Consider the following 18598-nt stretch of genomic DNA (forward strand, 5'->3'; position numbering starts at 1 on the left):
TGTGCGGAGCCTGAAGCCTGAGCCCGAACCGCAATCAATCAGCGACTATCACACACTCATGTCAACTTGGGAACAAACCCTTCACTCGATGTCGATTGCCATTTCCATTTGTGCCCCCTGTCTTCTCATATCTATATCTATCGACGAGCCTCGACCATTACGATCGTCCCAGTAGTCGCCTTCGCCGTAACCCTTGTCTATCAGCCTATTGAACCGCAGGCGCTCTTCACTGCCTCACCTGCCCTCAAACTTCCCACGTCAATCCCAAGTGAAGTGCGTATGCATTCTGACCACACGTCTCTCACAAATTTTTGAACAATACTCTCCTTGTAGCGTGGGCGACGGCAACAGCAATAGACGCATCGAGTCAGGGATACTGCGCCCAGCCATTTTCTTCTGCGGGAAACCGAATCGAGCGCAACGTAACCATCAGGTTAAACAGTTTTGACACCCGACAATACAGTTCATTGGCACTGAGAGTACTGCCGGGTGTAGGATCGAGGAGAGCCAAGTGACGAGTACAGAGGCGCAAGCGCTACGAGATCAAGATCCAAGTCGCGTCACCGGCTTCGGCAAACAATATGGCTTCAAACAACGACACTATTCCTCCCACCGAACATTCAAAAGCCGAAGAGGATTTAGCACCTCACGACAACAGCTCGGATGGCGAAAGAGAAGAAAAGACTACACGGGAGAAGTTGAAACAGACAACCATCGCTAAAGGCGACGATCAACAGTCAGGCGAGGCAACCACAACTGATCCTGTCTCCGAGACGGTTGTTGAGAACGGGTCTAGAGGGCGACCGTCCAAAAAACGATCGTTTGAAGACCTGCAAGCAGAAGACTCACCAGCAGGAGTCGAAAACGGTGGTCCTCCACTACCGAAGAAAGGCCAGCACAAGAGGATGCGATCGAGAGAAGTCTCCGGCACTGATGAAGTCCAAGGACTAGACAAACTCTCTGATGTTGCAAGCCCGGTCCAAGAAGAGAGCGATGCTGAGGCACAAAAATCACCCGGTGGTCCCGGAGTCCTTGTTATAGCACCGTCCAAGGATCACGAAGAGGAGTCCACAGCTGCAGACAAGTCCGCAGAAACAAGTAAGACGACCACCTCAGCCCTCACTGCTAAGGATCAATCGAAAGAGCAAACATCTTCCTCCTCTGGTTTCGCCAATACAAGCACAGCCTCTCCATTTGGTTCTTTCAAACCGGTCAAATCACCATCTTCCGAGGCCGAGTCTACGTCACAGCTAGAGAAGGCCACCACAACATCGGCATTCGCATCTTCAGGTCTTTCTGCTTTTGCATCTTCTGAGAAATCTCCGTTTGGCTCAGTGGGCTCAACGGCGAAAGCAAGCGGTGGCTTTGGTGGAGGTGGAGGTGGCGGTGGAAGCAGTTTTGGTACCCCATCTCCTTTTGCAAGTAAATCCTCATCTGGTTTTGGCTCAGTTGGTGGATTTGGTGCTAAGGCTGGATTTGGTGGAAGCTTTGGTGCCCCGAAACCGTTTGGATCAGGCGGCTCGTCTTTCGCGGCTCCTGCTGGTGCAGCTGGTACTTTCGGTAAACCCAAACCTTTCTCGCCGACACATGACGATGTCGACGAAGGAAGTGACAACGATGGTGCAGGAAATGATGAAGCATCTGCTGTGGATGCCCCCCAAGATCCTAGGTTTAAGGAACAAGACGGTAAGCAGCATGATCTCTATGTCTCGATGATCAGAGCTAATTGAATGCAGTCGCGACTGGTGAAGAAGAGGAAGACACCATTTTCACATGCAGAGCGAAGCTTTATCATTTCGAAAAGGAATGGAAAGAGCGTGGAGTTGGCGTGTTCAAAATTAACATTCGATATGAACGCAAAGCTCTGGGCGATACAAGTGAAGACGAGAAAAACGAAGGTGAAAAAGATGTCGAAGCGGGCGAGAAGGACGACTTTTCTACCGTCGAGCGTAAAGCTCGTATCATCATGAGAACTGATGGTGTGCATCGTCTCGTTCTAAATACGCCAGTTTTCAAAGACATGAACGTTGGAACACACGACGGGAAAGAGCCAACAGGCAGAACAATGCACCTGACTGGATTAGAAGAGGGCAAGCCAACGGGCTATCAAATAAAGGTAACCTTGAATTTCTGGTCGAACTTTTGGGCCAATCGTTCTAACGATTTTGGTTCTGTTTAGGTCGGCAAAGAAGACGTCTTGAAAGACATTTATCACAAGATTCAACAACTCAAGGAGGACCTCTGAAAGAAGAACGACACGCGGCAGCCGGGTCGAAGGTTACGCACACAACAGATCGGACATGGTCTATGAGAAGAACTGGCTTCAAATCAGGATACACATCGCATTTGATTCCGTCAGCTCGGGAGGTTTCTTCCTTCCGTGGTGACGCTCACGATTCCACTCTTGACGAACTATTTTGACTTGATGGTGAGCAGGGATGAGTGAACGAATGTATTTGGTATTGGGCGAACCATAGGAATTGGTCCGCAGCCAAACAAACATCAACCTCGAGGGGCAACAAGAAAGAGGAATCGAGTTTTGATCCATAGATTCTAAGAATAGGTTTTTTTACTTAGAGGTCTTTGGTATAATTGTGTGTGCATCTTTTACTACGGCAATCGGGCAGATTGGAAGATGAGAGAATCACGAATGAGACAAGACATTTGATCACACTCTGTATTTTCAAATAATCCGGCTCCGTTTTGATGTGACGAACTTGTAGGCCAATACCGTAGAGTACGAGCGAGGAAATGGCCCAAGTTTTATATCGGCGAGGCTGAGACTGGGGGCGGCAATAAAAATATTCGGCAACATCACGACGGTTTTCATGTCGATATTTTCCTCTCTCGTCGACAAGACTAGAAATTGAATCCAAACTAAATTACAGGGCAACAATGACGACGACGACGACGACGACGACGAATGAATCGACCCCGTCCTCGTCGGACCGTCTGGCAGCCGAAATTTCTCTTTTGGAAGCAATGTATCCCGACTCGGTGACGTTCAACCGCAAGAGTCTCGAATTGACGTACAGAATAATGGGTCAGTATTCACAGCCTATACGGTCCAAACGGACAGACGCCAACGACCCGACGACAGGCAGCGGGGGGGTTTTGGTTTTACGTCTTCCAAGTACCTATCCGGACGACGGTGGTGGTGGTGGTGTCCCGGAATTGATTTCTGCATGCGACGGTACCAAACGAGACGTGAGGGATTCCACACGTCGAGCGATTGCGGAGCTCAATCTAGAAGGGGGTGTCGAGGTTTTGGATCAGATTCTTGCCACGTTTGAGGGGGTCGTATCATTGTCGTCGTCCGACTCTCGAGTGTCTGGCTCTTCTTCCACCGCAAATCCAAATCATATTGATTCCTCTTCCGAGACGATCACCGATCGAGACCACGACGACGACAACAACAACAACAACAACAACAACAACAACAACAACAACAACAACAACAACAACAACAACAACAACAACAACAACAACAACAACAACAATAACAACGACGACGACGGTGTGGACACGGGTGGAAATGGTACACCAGAATTGAAGCTCTCACCACCATCAAAGACTGTCATCATATGGCTCCATCATCTTCTCGCCACTTCCAAGAGGAAACTGGCCTTGTCACCTTCTGTTGTGAACTCGAACTCGAACTCGAACACCACCACAACGGCAACAATATCAGGAATGACCAAACCCGGGTACCCCGGTGTCTTTATCTTTTCTGGTCCTCGTGACTTGGTCGATTCGCACGTCAAGGAACTGAAAAGTTTGAACTGGCAAGCTTTTTCAAAACGTTACGATTCGGATGAGGCTACGAATGGCCTTTTTTCGTCATCAAACACGATCGAGATCGTCGACGACACCACCAAACCGACAAAACTCAAACGGAAGCAAAATGTTTCTGCCGCAGATGACGGCGAATGGCCCTTCACGCACGGTAGGAATAAAATCGTCGAGGTGGAAAGTATGGCCGAGCTAGTCAAGGGTATCGTCGAAGAACATCACCGTGACATCTTTTTAAGAGCTGTCGGTGTGAAATGATGAGACCCAGAAACGATGAAAGTCATGTTTATGAGATTATTATGGGTTTGGTGATTCGGTCTACATGGGTATTGTAGATTTAAATACAGGGTCACGGCTTTCACTCGCGGCGCGCTCTTAAGAACAAAACATACTCCGTATAGGTACGTCGAGACCAAAAAAGGGGGGAGGAACAAAGAATCGGACTCATCATTCGAGTCTGTGCCATCAAGTCAAATAATATCCTGATCGGGTTTGGAACTTCTTCATTTGCTAGTCCTAGCCCCTTTCCCTCGGTACTGGCATGAATATTCTCACTCACCACACGACAAAAAGAAAAAGAGGTCACTCAGTGCTCCAGATAGAGTATGCAAAGGTGGGTACCCCTATCAAATGCACCACCACCACCATCATCATGGCTAAATGCATTCAAAACATGTGTGGCTCTCGGCATGAAGTCAAGATAGTCAGGTCTAGATAACCTCCAGTCTTCAAACCCTCACAAACTATCTTCCCTCCATCTGGATCTCACCCTCTGCCAACCCTCCTTCTCATTCAACCCACCACGCTTCTCCAGTCCCATCCCACGCTCCACCCACTCCTGACTACCCATCTCACTCAACCGACTTAGAGCCCTGGCGAAAGCGAACCTCTCCTCGTCGCCACTGAACAAACTACTCTGCTTGAGCATACTCATGCTCATTCCCAGATCGTCCATCAGGTTCCTCATCACGTCGTCAACGTCGGCCCCTTCACCTTCCGTGTCCGAGGCCTTTGTATGCTCCGCCACCTTCTTGTCATGCTTGTCCACAGACTTGTCGTCCTTGTCCACTTTCTTCGTCACGCTCTCCAGACTCTCGTCGAGTTCCGTCTTGCTCAAGAACAGCTGCGACAGGGGTACGGCCGTGGTCAAGACGAGCTTGGCGTGCGACTCGTAAACGGCGTCGATAAAGGTGATGAACCGTCTAGCCCAGTCTCGCTCACGGTGCGTCATGCCCGGGACGTCGGTCACGATGAAGGCGTCGAAACTGCGCATCATCTCGATGTAATCCGCCGCGCCCGTGGCTCGTCCGATGAGGTCGTGGAAGGTGAACTTGGCGGCACGTCCCGACGCCTCCGGGATTTCGACCTCGCGGCCCCAGACCGTGATGGTGGTCGGGTGCGGAGGGTCGTTTTCCGGGTCACCCAGGAAATTGAACCACTTCTTGGCGTGCGAAACGGCCGCACGGTCGAGCGGGTGATGGTACACACCGGACGGCGGCCGCGGGAGTTTGCGATAGTCCGTCTGGGAGTCCAAGTTGATGACCTTGAGTTTGTTCTTCAGTAGATTGATGCACGGGATGAACGACTGCCGCTGGATGCCGTTCTTGTACAGGTCGTCCGGGTGTCGGTTCGACGTCGTCACCAAGACGACGCCGTGGGACATGAGCGACTCCAGCAGCCTCCGCAGGATCATGGCGTCCGCGACGTCGGTGCACTGGAACTCGTCGAAGCACAACACCTGGGCGGTCTCGGCCAGGTCGGCGGCCACGAACGGCACCGCGTCAAAGTCGTTGCCGTACTGCATGCGGACCTTGTGCAGCCTCTTGTGCACGTCCTGCATGAAGTTGTGGAAATGGATGCGCAGTTTCGACGTCATGTTGGGCGGGAGCGTTTCGTAGAACAGGTCCATCAACATGGTCTTCCCCGACCCGACGTCGCCGTACATGTACAGGCCCTTGGGGAGGTCTTCTGGAATCTCGCCGATCGCCTTCTTCTTCTTCGCACCTCCGAACAAGGACCCGAACAGGCTCTTTTTCTGGGGTTGTAGATCGTCGATCTCGGGGTGTACCACTTGCGGAGGGGTGTAGTCTCGTAGAGTGTCGTGCAAATCTTGTAGATGCTCGATCAACGCTACAATTCCCAAAGACACAAAAACGTCAGCACTTTGCCGCGCATACCACACCGCGCGGGGCGAAATTTCCAAACCTACATCTCTGATGTTCATCATCGCGCAGCCTTTTCGTCTGTACTCGCTCGTCATATTCCTCCAGAGGGCCTCGCGGGCTTGCCCCGGCGACTGTCGCAAGGTCGTGCCGTCTCGGGAACTGGTTTGAGGAGGTTATGTTTGGCCGATGAGGCCGAATCGCTCGACCCGACGATATTGTTTGTGGTCTCGTCGGCTGTCCAAAAGTACACACACCTCGGCGCTCGAATTTGAGGTTGTTGGATTTGTCAAAGTTGGCAACACGTCTCCGGCTGCTGCTGCTGCTGCTGTTGTTGCTGCGACGGTGCCTCAACGTCCTCAGACAATCCGTGCATATCGTCCTCGGTCTACCTACTGTCGCACGGGGAGAAAAGATAGCTCGGAGGTACTCGTGCGCCTTGAAGGCGTCTCCTGGACGCGGACGCACCGCCGCCGGAGTAGCTTTCATTGTTGTGTCGTCGTGGATCGCACACAGAGAGACACGGGGAGCAGCTAGAGCAATAGCAATGGCAACAGTAACACTCTATGCGCTGGAGGGAAACGCAACAAACAATAATGACAAAACAAGCAAAAAAGAAAATTAACTGCACGAAGCTGATTTCGAGCAAAGAAAGCGAAGATACATCGGGACCGCATCCGATGACAAAGTCCCCCAAATGCTCGGGCAGCCTCGGTGAATGTCGGCCAAAAATCTTGGGCCCGAAGTCGTGGGTCTGCAGTCCAGAATCCAACCTCAACCTACTCAGGTATGTAAAGAAGAAAAGAATTGCCGGTTGCCTGAGATTGTAGAAAGAGACCAAGTATCATAGCTAGGTGTTTAAGAGGTAAAGGAATATGATATGACAATTCATCTCACTCCTTATAAGACGCAGAGACTAAGAGCTATAATCGTTGAATCTAAATCACTCGCTCTCCCTTCAACGACAGCAAAAGCGATCCAAACCCCCCTCAAAAGGACCAATATCCTCGTGAACCATCCTCGGGATATACCATCAGCGCACGCAACGTGAATCCGCCCAATAGCCAGTTCCTTGTAGTAGTGACAAAAGCCCCTTCTCATCCAACGATAGCACCTGGGTTTGCACGGCGGGAAGAGTCCATAATTCTTTTGCGAGCTTTTTGTTGCGACAAGTACACCACGTATGAGAGACGAAAACCGTCTTCCTCAAGATTTCAACCGATTCCGTGCGCCTTGACATGACCACATTATAAAAACATTGCTCATCAGGTTGCCCTGTTCCCTCCCATTTATCGAAGCCAAAGAAGGGCAAGGGCACCCGGATCCTGCGTGTCTAGCATTGAGACCAGGGTCTGAAACAAAAGCTCAAGATTGCAATACAGCCGTTCTGGCAGTTGTAGCTCAACCCGCAGCATAGTTGACATGTAATGTAAGTTTGGGATTCCGCTGTAGAGCCTCGTCCAGATTGTCATCATTCTCAAGTTCTAACATACTGTTGCTGAGCTCGTCCTTGTAGTGAATGACAACGCCGTCGTTGAGTTTAAGTCGTTCTACCAGTCTTTCTTTTAGGGCAGCGAATGCAATATCTTGCGGGACGCGAATGGCGATGATGTCGTCTTGGAAGAATACCTTAACTTTCATTGGGCCACTGGCATTTCCTGCTCTCATGCTCGAAGAGGTGGATGCTTGTGTCAAGTTGCTTGCTTGTGAATGAAGGAAGGGAGGACCTCCGAGAGCCATGCCAGGGCCAGCTGTCATGGGTGGAGGTGGACGTTGTTGCGATGATCGAGAAGAGTTGGGCATAGCCATTCCACCATAACCTGTACCTGTGGGTTGCTGATTTGTGGAAACCCTCGAAAGTCCCTGTAGCGACTGCTGAGATCCTTCAGAAAGCCGATAATCTTCGCCGAGGGCGCTTGGGTCGATTTCGAAATCCTGGCCTGGTCTCGGTTTGAACAAATTTCTTACCAACATGCTCTTCGAGATGTGGCTGGGCATGGCGACAATCTTCTTGATGTACTCATCAAGATTCTGGCGTCGCCCGTTGGAGATCGCATCTGTGACATGGGCAACGGGTCCCGGCATGAACGGTAACGTACGAGGCTTCCCCTTGTTGCCCGCTTCTTCAGGAAACATTTCCAGCAGTGCAATCTGGAAGTCGTAGAAATCGGCATAGTATCTTGACAGTTCCCACCATCGCCCATCCTCCATCTGACACTCGATGATATACCAATACATGTCATTATCAAAACAGTATCTGGGCACCGAGGCACTCATTGGCGCCAAAGGAATTTGTGGCTGTTGTGAGGTTCTGGGACCTGAACCTTGAGACTGCTGGCTGTTAGCATGAGTGCCGTAGGCAAGGTCTTGCCAGGGCCCAACTTACGTAGGTATTGCTTGCAAGAGACTGCTGGGAGCCACCGTTTTGTAGACTCATTCTTGCCATGTCGGCCGACATTTGAGCTTCTGGGCTGGAAAACTTGCCCAAACTGATGCTGTTGTTCTTATATTCCGCCGCGAATTTCTTCCATTCCTCCACTTTGGGGACGCCAGCCTTGCGGACGGCCTCGAGCGGATCTGGAACCGACGCCATCGTCGCGGTGTCTTTGATGTCCACGAACGAAACTGGAATCAGACCTGGCCCTCCAAGCCGCCCTATCGGCTTTGCGACAAACCACTCTGGGTTTGACTGGGCCACCACGATGATCGCCTCACCGGCTTTCGCGTCCAGCTCGTCCGGTCTTTCCGCATTGAAATCATATTGCACCACGCCATAGACCATGGCACCCCCGGCCTTGCCAATCATGCTTGCACCTCTCATATGCGTCGGCGGCCTCGCGGTAGCGGTGGACTCTGACCTCATGTGTCCAGAGTGAGTCGAACCCTTCTCCGAGAAGCCCGAATCATGGCTCTCTGCTCGTTCTCCGGGGGACGACAGTGAGTTACCACTCTGGCGCTGTTGTTTGCCCACGACCTCGAAGAAAGCGACAGGGACCAAGCCCCTGGCAGACGGGATGAGCGGGTTGCACGCCTCGTACCACTCGGTATCGTCTTCACGGCTCAGAACATGGAAGAAATCGCCCTTGTGAAATGCCAGCTCTTGTCCGTTGCCATTCTGGGGCGCATAGTCATACAGCGCCTTGATGACCTTCTTCGGGGGCAGTGCCTGGATGGTCTTGGGTGTGATGGAAAGCGAGGGTGCGTGCCTAGATTCCTTGTCGCTCTTGAGAGATCGGCGAATGGCCTGGAGGAGGGGGGCACAAGGAACGAATCAGTATTCACAGGTCCAGACAAGAATGCGCATACGTGCAGGAGAGTGTGTGGACATTACCTTCATGGCGCATTCACGATGCCCCGCAGTGGCCTGAGAAAAAAAAAGGCAACGGAGGGAGGAGGCGATGATGGTGGTGTTTCTTTTTCGGGATCTAGAGCAGGCGCATATGCGCAGTCACAGATTGAAACGAGAGTGATCGAAGCTTGTGTGGTGGAGGAGATCAGTTGCGACCGGATTCGAGATCGGGTGTGTCTGAGGTGGACAAAAACGGGAGTCTGGCGCAGACAAAGGGGAGGTGATTGCAGGGTTGCCGTTTCGGCAAAACCGCAACACGACCGTATCAGCTCACGGATTCGTCGCTGCACTCCTCCTTTGACAAGATTGCAGGGCCAGGTGCTTGTAAAAGACCCAGCTGACGAACGGAATTCCACAGGTGTTGTCACCGCACTGTCCACCACTGTCCTGTACACTCGTGTGTGCGTCTCTGCGATGGTGAGCGAGGCAAAGATTTCACGTGACGGACCGCGAAGTCTGGACGGGGGTGTAAACCGTGTAGCTGGTAAAGATGTGTCCTCGCAGCATTTCCACGACCGAGGAGCGGGAGAATTTACATAAATACCTTACGTCTCAGCTTGATTATACCTCACTCCAATCTCAGTACCGAGAATCAACCTTTTTGTTTGCTGTGACCTCCATAGTTCATGGACCAAGCCACGCATTCAAGGCTCAAGTCGCCACAAGTAAACAGTCTGGCTTTTAGCCCGGATAGCTACAACTAATATTGTTGAGGAATTGGAGGCGAGATCAAGGGAGACCTGATGAGCACAACTTGTGATCGTCACACATGGTTGCTTGCACGGTCATATACTCTTCATGTTTTACATACACACCAAGATGAAGGCATTCACTGCGCTCCAGCAGCAAAATGTGAGCGTGAAAACAAAGCCGCAAAACTGGGCCATCATTGACGTAAATCCAATCAGTGGATATTGAGAAATCATCAAGCGCATGGCCTGACATGTACTTGACTGCTCCAACATTACCGAAAGCCTCACCTCCGTAAGGGTCAAGGGCCAAGTGGACGATCCATGTTAATCCTCCGTGACAGGTAGGTTTTTATGGTCCGTGATTCAATTTTCAGCTTTGTTGTGATGCCTATCTCCAAACTTGTCTAAAGACGAAGTGTTGAAGGCTGATTCCTCGAGGCATTTATCGGGTCCGCCAGCGCCAACGCTACATCGAGCTACACCATGTATTGCGCCAGTAAATGTTCACCAGTATTGCCAAATATGGAATATCCGTCTCTTCTGTCCAGCCCACCCGAATTGCTTTTGCTTTCATCTTGGTCTCGGAAAGAACAATGCCAGTGATAAGAACGTCTGCTAGGAGATAGAGCCTGCCTCGCAAGCAGGGGAAAAGGTAGAACAATATGATAAAGGGAGAAGATGACCAGTATGTGGGCGTGGAGCAAATGCGCGAATACTAGGAGAATTTTTCGACGCCGGCGGGGGAGATACCCTATTGCTTCCGAGACAGCTATGAGAAACAAGGGAATCACTCAAATCTGCCCCTTGATATCGACTTGTCCGAACGCTCTCGTCTTTGCGATGTGGAAGATCGAACCGGCTTTGCCACTGAGGAATCGGACGTCTCCATCACGTTCCTCTAGGAGAGTGTTGTCTTCGGATACGTGGTCAAGAATAAATTGGCAAGCTTCTTCATCAGACTCGAAGCCGAGTTCTTCAGTAACGAAGCGCAACCGAACATCTGGCTTGTACCTAGAGAGTGTGTCAGCAATGAAATTTCAATACATGGATTGGCAACAAGACTTACGATCTGCATATGCACGCAAGTGCAGCGAGTCGTTCCCGTTCTACGAACATGTCCATTAAATATGCGCCCATGTCCGGGACAGTAAGATATAGCTTGAAGAACTTGTGATAGTTTCCAAGAGCTAGAGCTGAACGAACCTCGAGGGCATGCTTGATGGCTGGTTCTTTCTTGTCTGCTGGGGTTAGATCGGATAAAACATCGTTCATGTCAGTCTGGTTGCACGTGTGAATAAAGTACAAGATGCGATAAGCCTTGAATTCCACCGGATGACCGCCTAAGTTCTGCTTGTACAGCGCCCTTAGCTGCGTTTGACACTGGTTATACTCACCCAGGTCACCCTTCTCTAAAGCAATTCGAGCGTGATATTCGTAGACACTCGTCGTGAAATCGTTCTTGATGTGTTGGACGGTCAGATCTTGTCGCAGCGATTTAAATTGATCGCATATGTAGACGTAGTTGCCTTCGCTGCGCCATTTCTTCTTCAGCAGCTCGAGGGTCTTTCTCAATACTTCCAGGGGTCGCACGTCATCAGGATTTGGAGCTGAAGTCAATCTGAAGTAGTTCTTTTCCAGCTTCTGACAGCGCCCAACTATGGGTCCGGTCACTTTTGGCTCGGGCGACGCTCCTCTAGATGAATCTTGTGTGCGCGGCGAGTTTGACCCGGTACGGTTGGCCTCGAACCTCCGTCTGCGTGACTCTAAACTAGCGCTTGTTTTACTTACGGATGAGCTCATGTCAAGTTTGAGTCGCTTCTCGGAAGTGGCAAAGGAAACACGATCTGCAAAAGATCCAGAAGGTTGTGCGTTCATTCTCCAGGGTGGTGTGGGTGTGTTGGACGCAACGTCGTCCGTGAGTTCTTGAGATTTGCGCTTACGAGGGACATCGGTGCGAGGCTGCCAGGCTGTGTTGGAATACTCCGGAGCAGGTATAGGAGGAACATAATGTGGAGGGGGAACAGGAGCAAACAGGGCACGGGTCCGCTCATCGTGGATCATTTGCTGAGGAAGTGGCAATTCTTTCCAGTTTATCGAGTCCAGCTTTCCGCTCTGCGTGGCCTCCGTTATGACGTCCTTGAGTCTGACTTCAATTTGCTCTTTAGTGACTCCAGGAATGGCGCTGACCTGAGCAAAAGATCTGTTGACGTAGTCACGGACATCCGGAGACCAATTCATTTTCTTCTTGGGTGGTTGTTGTGATGATGGAACCGAGGCAATGACCGGCACCGGCGGAGGTGGAGGGTATTGAGAGTGAGGCACGGCTGGAGGCGCATAAGTAGGCGGAGGAGGCAGACCAGACTGCGGTCCAAAACTCTGGCGCGCAGGAACTGAAATGTAAGCATTCTGGTTGTCAAGTGACGCGTAAGGTGAATGGGTTTGCCAGGGCGCTTGCCCAGGAGCGGGCGCGGAATACATCATTCGCTTGCGAGAAGAGTGTGAAGAAGTGACGCGGGTGAGAAAAGAGTAAAATGGGGAAACGAAAACAAGTACTGCGTCGAGAAAGTCGGGATGATGTTGAAGGTGAGTTGAAAGTCGGTGTCGCAAAGTTGGTTCAAGGATAGAGGATGGCTAGGAATCTCATTTTGCCGGCCTTGGCGACATCACATGATGAGACTATGATTGCGCTTCTACTGTTCACGGTCGCCTCACTCAAACCTTGAGAGTGATTGTCGTTTTGATTTTATCCGAACTATCCTTACAGACAAGAAGAGACATGCCGTGCCCTTGCTATAAACACCTCCCTGTCTTACAAGCCTGCGCCACTGATATCGCAGACAATGAAATGTTTATCAATCACGCTGCCTGCAATCAGCTTACCAGATCCAGGATCAACAGCCACTCCGGTCAATGCGCTCATCTGTGCACCATCATCCCAATACAAAAGTTCAGGTTCGTAGTTCTTTTTCTTTACGAGACGTACAACTGCTGCCTCGGTGTGCAATTTTGCGTTTAGTGGATCATGAAGGCGGCCCATGAGGCCTGCGATATCGGGGAATGCTGTCCCAACTTAGTGAATCGGAAGAACACAAAAGTGATTGAGGGACTTACTGGCCACGACAACATCTCCGGATTCTGGGATGAGGGAAAGATTGTCTGCTCCCGCACCCAGTTTCTTATATGGAAAAATCACAGTTAGCATTCACACTCCCACGCAGTTTTTGAATTGCGCAGGAAAGAGAGATTTGACTTGAGCAATCATGAAGGTGTGATCTGGGCACGCCAAAAAGACAAGGCTTGACTCACCACGACCTTCTTGGTGGTCAGTTGCTTGGTCTCTGGATCAATGGCGTAAATGGTGGTGGTCGCCGCAATCACGTCATTCACCATCAATGTCTTGCCGTCGTCGACCACAATCACTCCATTTGCATAAGGGTGTGCGTTGGTCGGTGACACTGTCTTGCATTCGAGAGAAGGACCTGCCGCTGAGCAATAGACCACGTCGGTGGCCCATTTCCACGGACCGAATTTATCCTCAAAAGTCCTGAGAAGACCACCGAAAGCCCCTCCGTAAAAGTAGTGATCATTCGTGATGAAGAAAGAGCTGTCTTTGGTCAGCCAGAGTGCGAAGAGAGACACGACATGCTGGTGACGGGAAAGGATAAACATACTCTGGACCGAGTGCTGCCACCGCGTTGGGCGTCTTGATCTTCCAGTGCTTGAACTCGCGAACGAAAGTGAGAGTGTTTGAACCCAAGACATGAGAGAACAACAGGATTTCCTCGCCTCGACGACCGTGGTTGACGGCAAACAGGTAGATCTATACGTTTAATTAGTCGCCTCAACTGTTAACCTGTCCTGCATACATTGAAACTTACCATTGAACTATCGTCTTCAGGCACGAAGATATCAATACCATGCAAGACCAAATCATGAGTTGGATCTAATCCTTCAATCTTCAAAGGGACGGTGGTATTGGTCTAATCAAATCGTTAGAATAGTCGGAAAGGATGTCATAGGTCATGTGCCATGGTTCGATAGTTGAGGGGGTATGATTACCTTGATATCGTATTTCAAAAAATACTCTCGATAGGTCTGTGCATTGACCGTATCGTGTAGATTGAGAGGTGGATAAAACACCTTTCGTGTCTCTGGATATCCGCATGCTATTGTTTTCGGGTTGTTAAGAGACAACCTCGACTCGAGATGTAGGTATGTCCAAGATTGACACAGAAAGACGTACCTAGGAAAGCCTCTCCTGAAGCTTGATGGATACGGACATCTTCACAAGCTTGTCCTACTGTTTTTATTTTGGTTCGTTAGACACCTCGTCACCCACAAAACAAGAAAAGATCTTGGGGTGAGCGAGAGTTGGACGAAACTGACCAGGATTCTTCCAACACTTGTCGTTGTTCAAAGCACCATGGTGTAAATGTTGAACCGCAGGTTGAAAATCCGACAACCTCCCACCATATTTGTCCAAAAAGGGTACGATGTAGGTCGGATTCGAGTACAAAGCTCCCAATGCCGCTACCAAGACTGGCACGGGGAGGAACTTGGTCCAGCCGCTGGACATTGTGGTTGATGGGTATATTTCGTAACGGCGACAACAACTGGATAATGATAAATCTCGATAAAGAGTATCAGATTTGAAGAAAGAAAAAAAGGACGTGTGGAAAAAGGACCGTAGGTAACGGAGTACAAGTCACGTTCGAGTACGGAGTAGAACTTTAGCTTTGTATCTCCCGTCTTACCCCGTACTCAGCAACTGACTGTAAATAGAGGGGAGGGGGGAGACCGCCGAGGGACAACCCATTCCATCCCATCATCACCTCACCTCACCTCACCTCAACCCCCGCCCCCCCTATATGCACGAACGAACGCACCCGTAATACAAATGTCAGAACAACCCCACACGACTGAAGATGGACCTACCGGCTTACTCCGTACGTTTCGAATGCCGCGGTTCAACCATTCCTTGACTTCGGACGGAGTATGTGCTGTACACCTTACCAACAGCAAGGAACGGCACCCGGAAGTATTTACCTACTCAAACAGCAGGTATCGAGCTATTGACCTTCATCCACTGCACATTCATTTGTATATTTCCATCGAGTTAAGCATCTTTGATCTGTTATCCTTATGAGACTACTGACATTCCCCACGCTTTGATTAATGTCGAATATGTATACTCGGTTGGCTATAATACAAATTACACCTCCTACTCGTATAATAAAGACTATTCACACTTCGATCTTGGGGCAGTACTCCATAGTGTACAATACCGAGACCTCAATATCTACTCGATAACAGGTCTTTCATCAACCTCCGCCATCTTTTCGTTAGTAAAGCCATTGACCCTCCCGTTTGATTTCGTCGTACCCGCAACCACCTCCACACCACCATTGGCTTTAACCCTGTCCTGAAAGCCATCGACCTCAACACCACTAATCAAAGCGTGACTAACTCCCTCTAGCCCCGCTACAAAGACGCACAACAAACTTCCGATAACGAAATGGCTTATGGTGGTACCAATCTCCAGCCAACTGCCTTCGTCCTTGACCATCCAGAAGAAGTTGAGCGTCATGAGATCGCTTAGCGCCATGACGACCATGAATAGAGCCGAGGACTGTAGACCTAGTCGTCTATTCAGTATGCCCAAAGCGGCGGAGATGATACAGAATGGTACCATGATTTTGAACAGCAAAAGGGCTCCTTGAGAGAATGGATCAAAAATCGGAATCAGCCGGTTCACGGCGTCGAGACTGAAACTTGATATCGATGCAATGTTTCCCGTTGAGAAAAATCCAGACTGTAAGAAGAAGAGGAAATATAGAGCTCGGCGGAGATCCGTCAACGCAAGTGTGCGGAATGTCTTCTCTGGGTGCAGGTTGGCGGGCTGAGACAACGCCGTGGAGGTAATGGTGACTCCATTCGCTGAAGGAGCCGTTACTGATCCAGACTTGGACTCGTCAAAGACCTGAATGGCATGCTCCAGTCGTACCCATGCTAGTAGCGTGGAACAGAAGGCGAAGTAGAACAGTCCTTCATAGGAGATGGTAAGGATTATGAAGGACGGCGAAAAAGTGAGAAAGATGATGACAAGGCGATGCAGATAATGCCGGTTTGGTGCCACTCGATGAACGAAAGGTAAGATGAGAGATGCGATGAGGGCGAACCAGCCTACGACCTGGTTGCCTAGTGGCAAACCCTTTTTTGCCTGGATCGAGGCGACACTTGATCGTGTTACGATGATGGCAAGTAGGATGACCCCTAATTGCAACCCCATGAGCATTCGAGAGACCATGTTAGGCTCGGACCCTTGGTGTCCTGATCTGGACATGGAATGAATCTCATGCTCATAGTAGAGGTATGCTAGCCCAGCCCCTAGCATGAGAAGACCACCAGCTGTAATGGTGTTTGCATCTTCAACCTTGATTACTGGGAGGAGAGTAAAGGTACTCAATACGAGGCAGCCCGCTGCCCATGATAGTACGAGACCTCTATTTTTGTTGATAAAGTCGACGCCGTAAAAAGCGGGAAAGATTGCGCCAAAAACGTAGCAGATGCTAAGCAGGATGCGATGAAAGTATGATTGTACCTGTCATAGTTAGAATATGTCAACACTTTCAATCTGAGGTCGGAGACTCACAAGTCCTTCGACAACCAGAAGATACACCACGGTCTGGATTGCAAGAAGTGTGTACGCCGGAATCCCTTGGAGATGACCAAAAAGGACTTTGAAGCCAGACATGAACGCCTGTCTCCTGGCGAAAACCTCTTCCCAGAAGAAGACAGGGAATAAAGCATACGCATAGTATGTGATGGGAGACCGTTCAATGATGAAAAAAGAATATAGCAACACCAGAATGGAAGAGAATGCAATAGTGGTGCCTGTCGTCCTGTGCTCTGGGGTTGCTCCGTGAAGCACGTGGAGATCAATCACGGTGGTAGCGGCATATGCAATCCAGCCTAGATAGCCTAAAGTGATCAGAGCACGAAGAAATAGCCAGTCATAGGTTTGTAGGTAGCGTAGACCCTGGAGACCATCGTTGAAGAGCTTTGAAGACATTTCGACAGCACTCTCGTATTCTTCTTGGCCTATCAGCCCCTCGATGACGGAGATTTGACGGTCAACTGTGGTGTTGCCGCCGGCAAAAGCTGGATAAGGCTGATAATTCAGCGATGTTGACCTCTTTTGTTCCTCTTTGACGTGATAGATCTCCAGAACTTGTTTGACATTCACAAGTGCTGCTACGGCCTTCTCACGAGGGCTAGCTGCCAAATAGCTTAGGGGCAGTCGACCAACTGAATTGACAGGGAATTCGAGCCCAACAAGGTATGCCATGAGTGCTGCGACATCTGCCTGATCAACGTCGTGTCGTCGAACATGGTCGAAACCCCAGTCGAATGAAAAGCCATCCTCGTGTCCCGGCGCTTTAACTTTGTTGTAGACCTCAGGTTTCGCTGCTCCAGCACCCCAAACAATCAATGGGGTCCTCGTATTGTCGGGATGACCATCACCATGACTTCCCCAGTCACTCATCCCATGGTCGGCGGTGAAAACGTAAGCCGTTTCGCCATCACCGTAGAAATTGTCTATTAGTTTTGTGATCTCCTCGACTCCCTGGTCAACGACTTTGATATTGTTCAAGTACTCTTTCGAATACGGCCGGTATCCATGACCAGTGGTGTCCAGCCCCAGCAGATGCAGGAAGAAGACGAGCTTATCGTCCCGCAGCATGGCATCAAGAGTTGAATTTGTGCTCGCCGATTGGAAAAGCTCCTTGACCTTATCAAATACCCAGATGTCCAACATTGTGGCGTCCGAGGTGAAGTCCTCGAAGTCTTCATTGTAATGGTCCGCATCGACACGACCCGGCACAGCACCTTCCTTGAACATGGGCAGGATGTCCGGACTCCCCCAACTCCACGTGTGTCGACTGCGGTTGAATACGCTGTCAAAGTCCACCGGGTTCAACTTCCACCCGGTAGTGACCGCGGAGACATCTTCGTACAGTCCGGCAATGAGCGCAACATGACCTGGTCTTGACTCTGTAGGCACTCGAGTATGCGAGACACCAAATGTGCCGTGCTCAAGCACTCGCGATCGTAGGAACGGCGCCAGAGGACGAGGGGTCAGGTCGGCATTGGCGGGATCTGGAGGACTCGGGTCTGGAAAGGACTGGAAGGCTTTGTCGGCGCGCAGTCCGTCGCCGACGAACAGAACAAGTCTTTTGGCAGGGGCGCGATCCACCTCGACCCGGTACGGTTTCATGCCATGAACAATCGGACTCGTGAAGTAGATATCGAAGATCGAGTAAATGTACACGAGGTGGAAAATCACGGCGAGGGAGAGGAAGCCTCCCCGGCTTAGTCTCGCCATTTTTGTTCAAGTTCTAGACGAAGGATCGACTTGGGTGAGAAGCTACCATTGTTGGTAAAGAAAAACAAAACTGTGCTCGCGCTGTACAGGACACTTTGGCTGCTCTACTCTGTTCTGCGAGGCGCAGTCTAGAGATCGCCCGTTGTCCTCAAAAGATTCAGGAGGAGCCAGGGAAATTTACTGATGCGGCAAGTCCGCCGATCTTCATACCACGGGG

The 18598-nt window shown here is 50.4% G+C and overlaps 7 protein-coding genes across 8 annotated transcripts; 2 read left to right on the forward strand and 5 right to left on the reverse strand.

Moving 5' to 3' along the window:
• The first annotated feature begins 79 nt into the window (after positions 1-79).
• PV06_01167 (uncharacterized protein) lies at positions 80-2662 on the forward strand. Its single transcript, XM_016401758.1, has 3 exons — positions 80-1686; positions 1737-2116; positions 2180-2662. The coding sequence occupies exons 1-3, from the start codon at positions 582-584 to the stop codon at positions 2243-2245; spliced, it is 1551 nt and encodes a 516-aa protein (XP_016268811.1). The 5' UTR covers positions 80-581; the 3' UTR covers positions 2246-2662.
• Positions 2663-2895: 233 nt separating this feature from the next.
• PV06_01168 (uncharacterized protein) lies at positions 2896-4430 on the forward strand (the record flags this gene model as incomplete). The annotated part of the gene is made up of 2 exons (XM_016401759.1): positions 2896-3043; positions 3101-4430. The coding sequence occupies 2 exons, from the start codon at positions 2896-2898 to the stop codon at positions 4048-4050; spliced, it is 1098 nt and encodes a 365-aa protein (XP_016268812.1). The 3' UTR covers positions 4051-4430.
• PV06_01169 (uncharacterized protein) lies at positions 4258-6585 on the reverse strand. Its single transcript, XM_016401760.1, has 2 exons — positions 6002-6585; positions 4258-5922 (listed from the first exon to the last, which is right to left on the reverse strand). Exons 1-2 carry the CDS (start codon positions 6441-6443, stop codon positions 4529-4531), a joined length of 1836 nt encoding a protein of 611 aa, XP_016268813.1. The 5' UTR covers positions 6444-6585; the 3' UTR covers positions 4258-4528.
• Positions 6586-6811: 226 nt separating this feature from the next.
• Positions 6812-9803, reverse strand: PV06_01170. Of its 2 annotated transcripts, XM_016401761.1 has the most exons (3): positions 9286-9803; positions 8341-9198; positions 6812-8285 (listed from the first exon to the last, which is right to left on the reverse strand). In XM_016401761.1, the coding sequence occupies exons 1-3, from the start codon at positions 9289-9291 to the stop codon at positions 7356-7358; spliced, it is 1794 nt and encodes a 597-aa protein (XP_016268814.1). In that variant the 5' UTR covers positions 9292-9803; the 3' UTR covers positions 6812-7355. The 2 variants fall into 2 exon arrangements, with proteins under 2 accessions (XP_016268814.1, XP_016268815.1); XM_016401762.1 differs by having other exon boundaries at positions 8341-9803.
• A 284-nt stretch (positions 9804-10087) lies between these two features.
• Positions 10088-12583, reverse strand: PV06_01171 (uncharacterized protein). The gene is made up of 2 exons (XM_016401763.1): positions 11062-12583; positions 10088-11006 (listed from the first exon to the last, which is right to left on the reverse strand). The coding sequence occupies exons 1-2, from the start codon at positions 12474-12476 to the stop codon at positions 10787-10789; spliced, it is 1635 nt and encodes a 544-aa protein (XP_016268816.1). The 5' UTR covers positions 12477-12583; the 3' UTR covers positions 10088-10786.
• Positions 12584-12780: 197 nt separating this feature from the next.
• Positions 12781-14571, reverse strand: PV06_01172 (uncharacterized protein; the record flags this gene model as incomplete). Its single annotated transcript, XM_016401764.1, has 8 exons — positions 12781-13055; positions 13107-13170; positions 13302-13599; positions 13667-13815; positions 13874-13975; positions 14055-14161; positions 14239-14295; positions 14382-14571. The coding sequence occupies 8 exons, from the start codon at positions 14569-14571 to the stop codon at positions 12805-12807; spliced, it is 1218 nt and encodes a 405-aa protein (XP_016268817.1). The 3' UTR covers positions 12781-12804.
• Positions 14572-15119: 548 nt separating this feature from the next.
• PV06_01173 (uncharacterized protein) lies at positions 15120-18495 on the reverse strand. The gene is made up of 2 exons (XM_016401765.1): positions 16648-18495; positions 15120-16596 (listed from the first exon to the last, which is right to left on the reverse strand). The coding sequence occupies exons 1-2, from the start codon at positions 18379-18381 to the stop codon at positions 15295-15297; spliced, it is 3036 nt and encodes a 1011-aa protein (XP_016268818.1). The 5' UTR covers positions 18382-18495; the 3' UTR covers positions 15120-15294.
• Positions 18496-18598: the final 103 nt, after the last annotated feature.

The sequence above is a fragment of the Exophiala oligosperma genome (genome assembly GCF_000835515.1).
Source record: "Exophiala oligosperma strain CBS 72588 unplaced genomic scaffold supercont1.1, whole genome shotgun sequence".
Lineage (NCBI taxonomy): Eukaryota > Fungi > Ascomycota > Eurotiomycetes > Chaetothyriales > Herpotrichiellaceae > Exophiala > Exophiala oligosperma.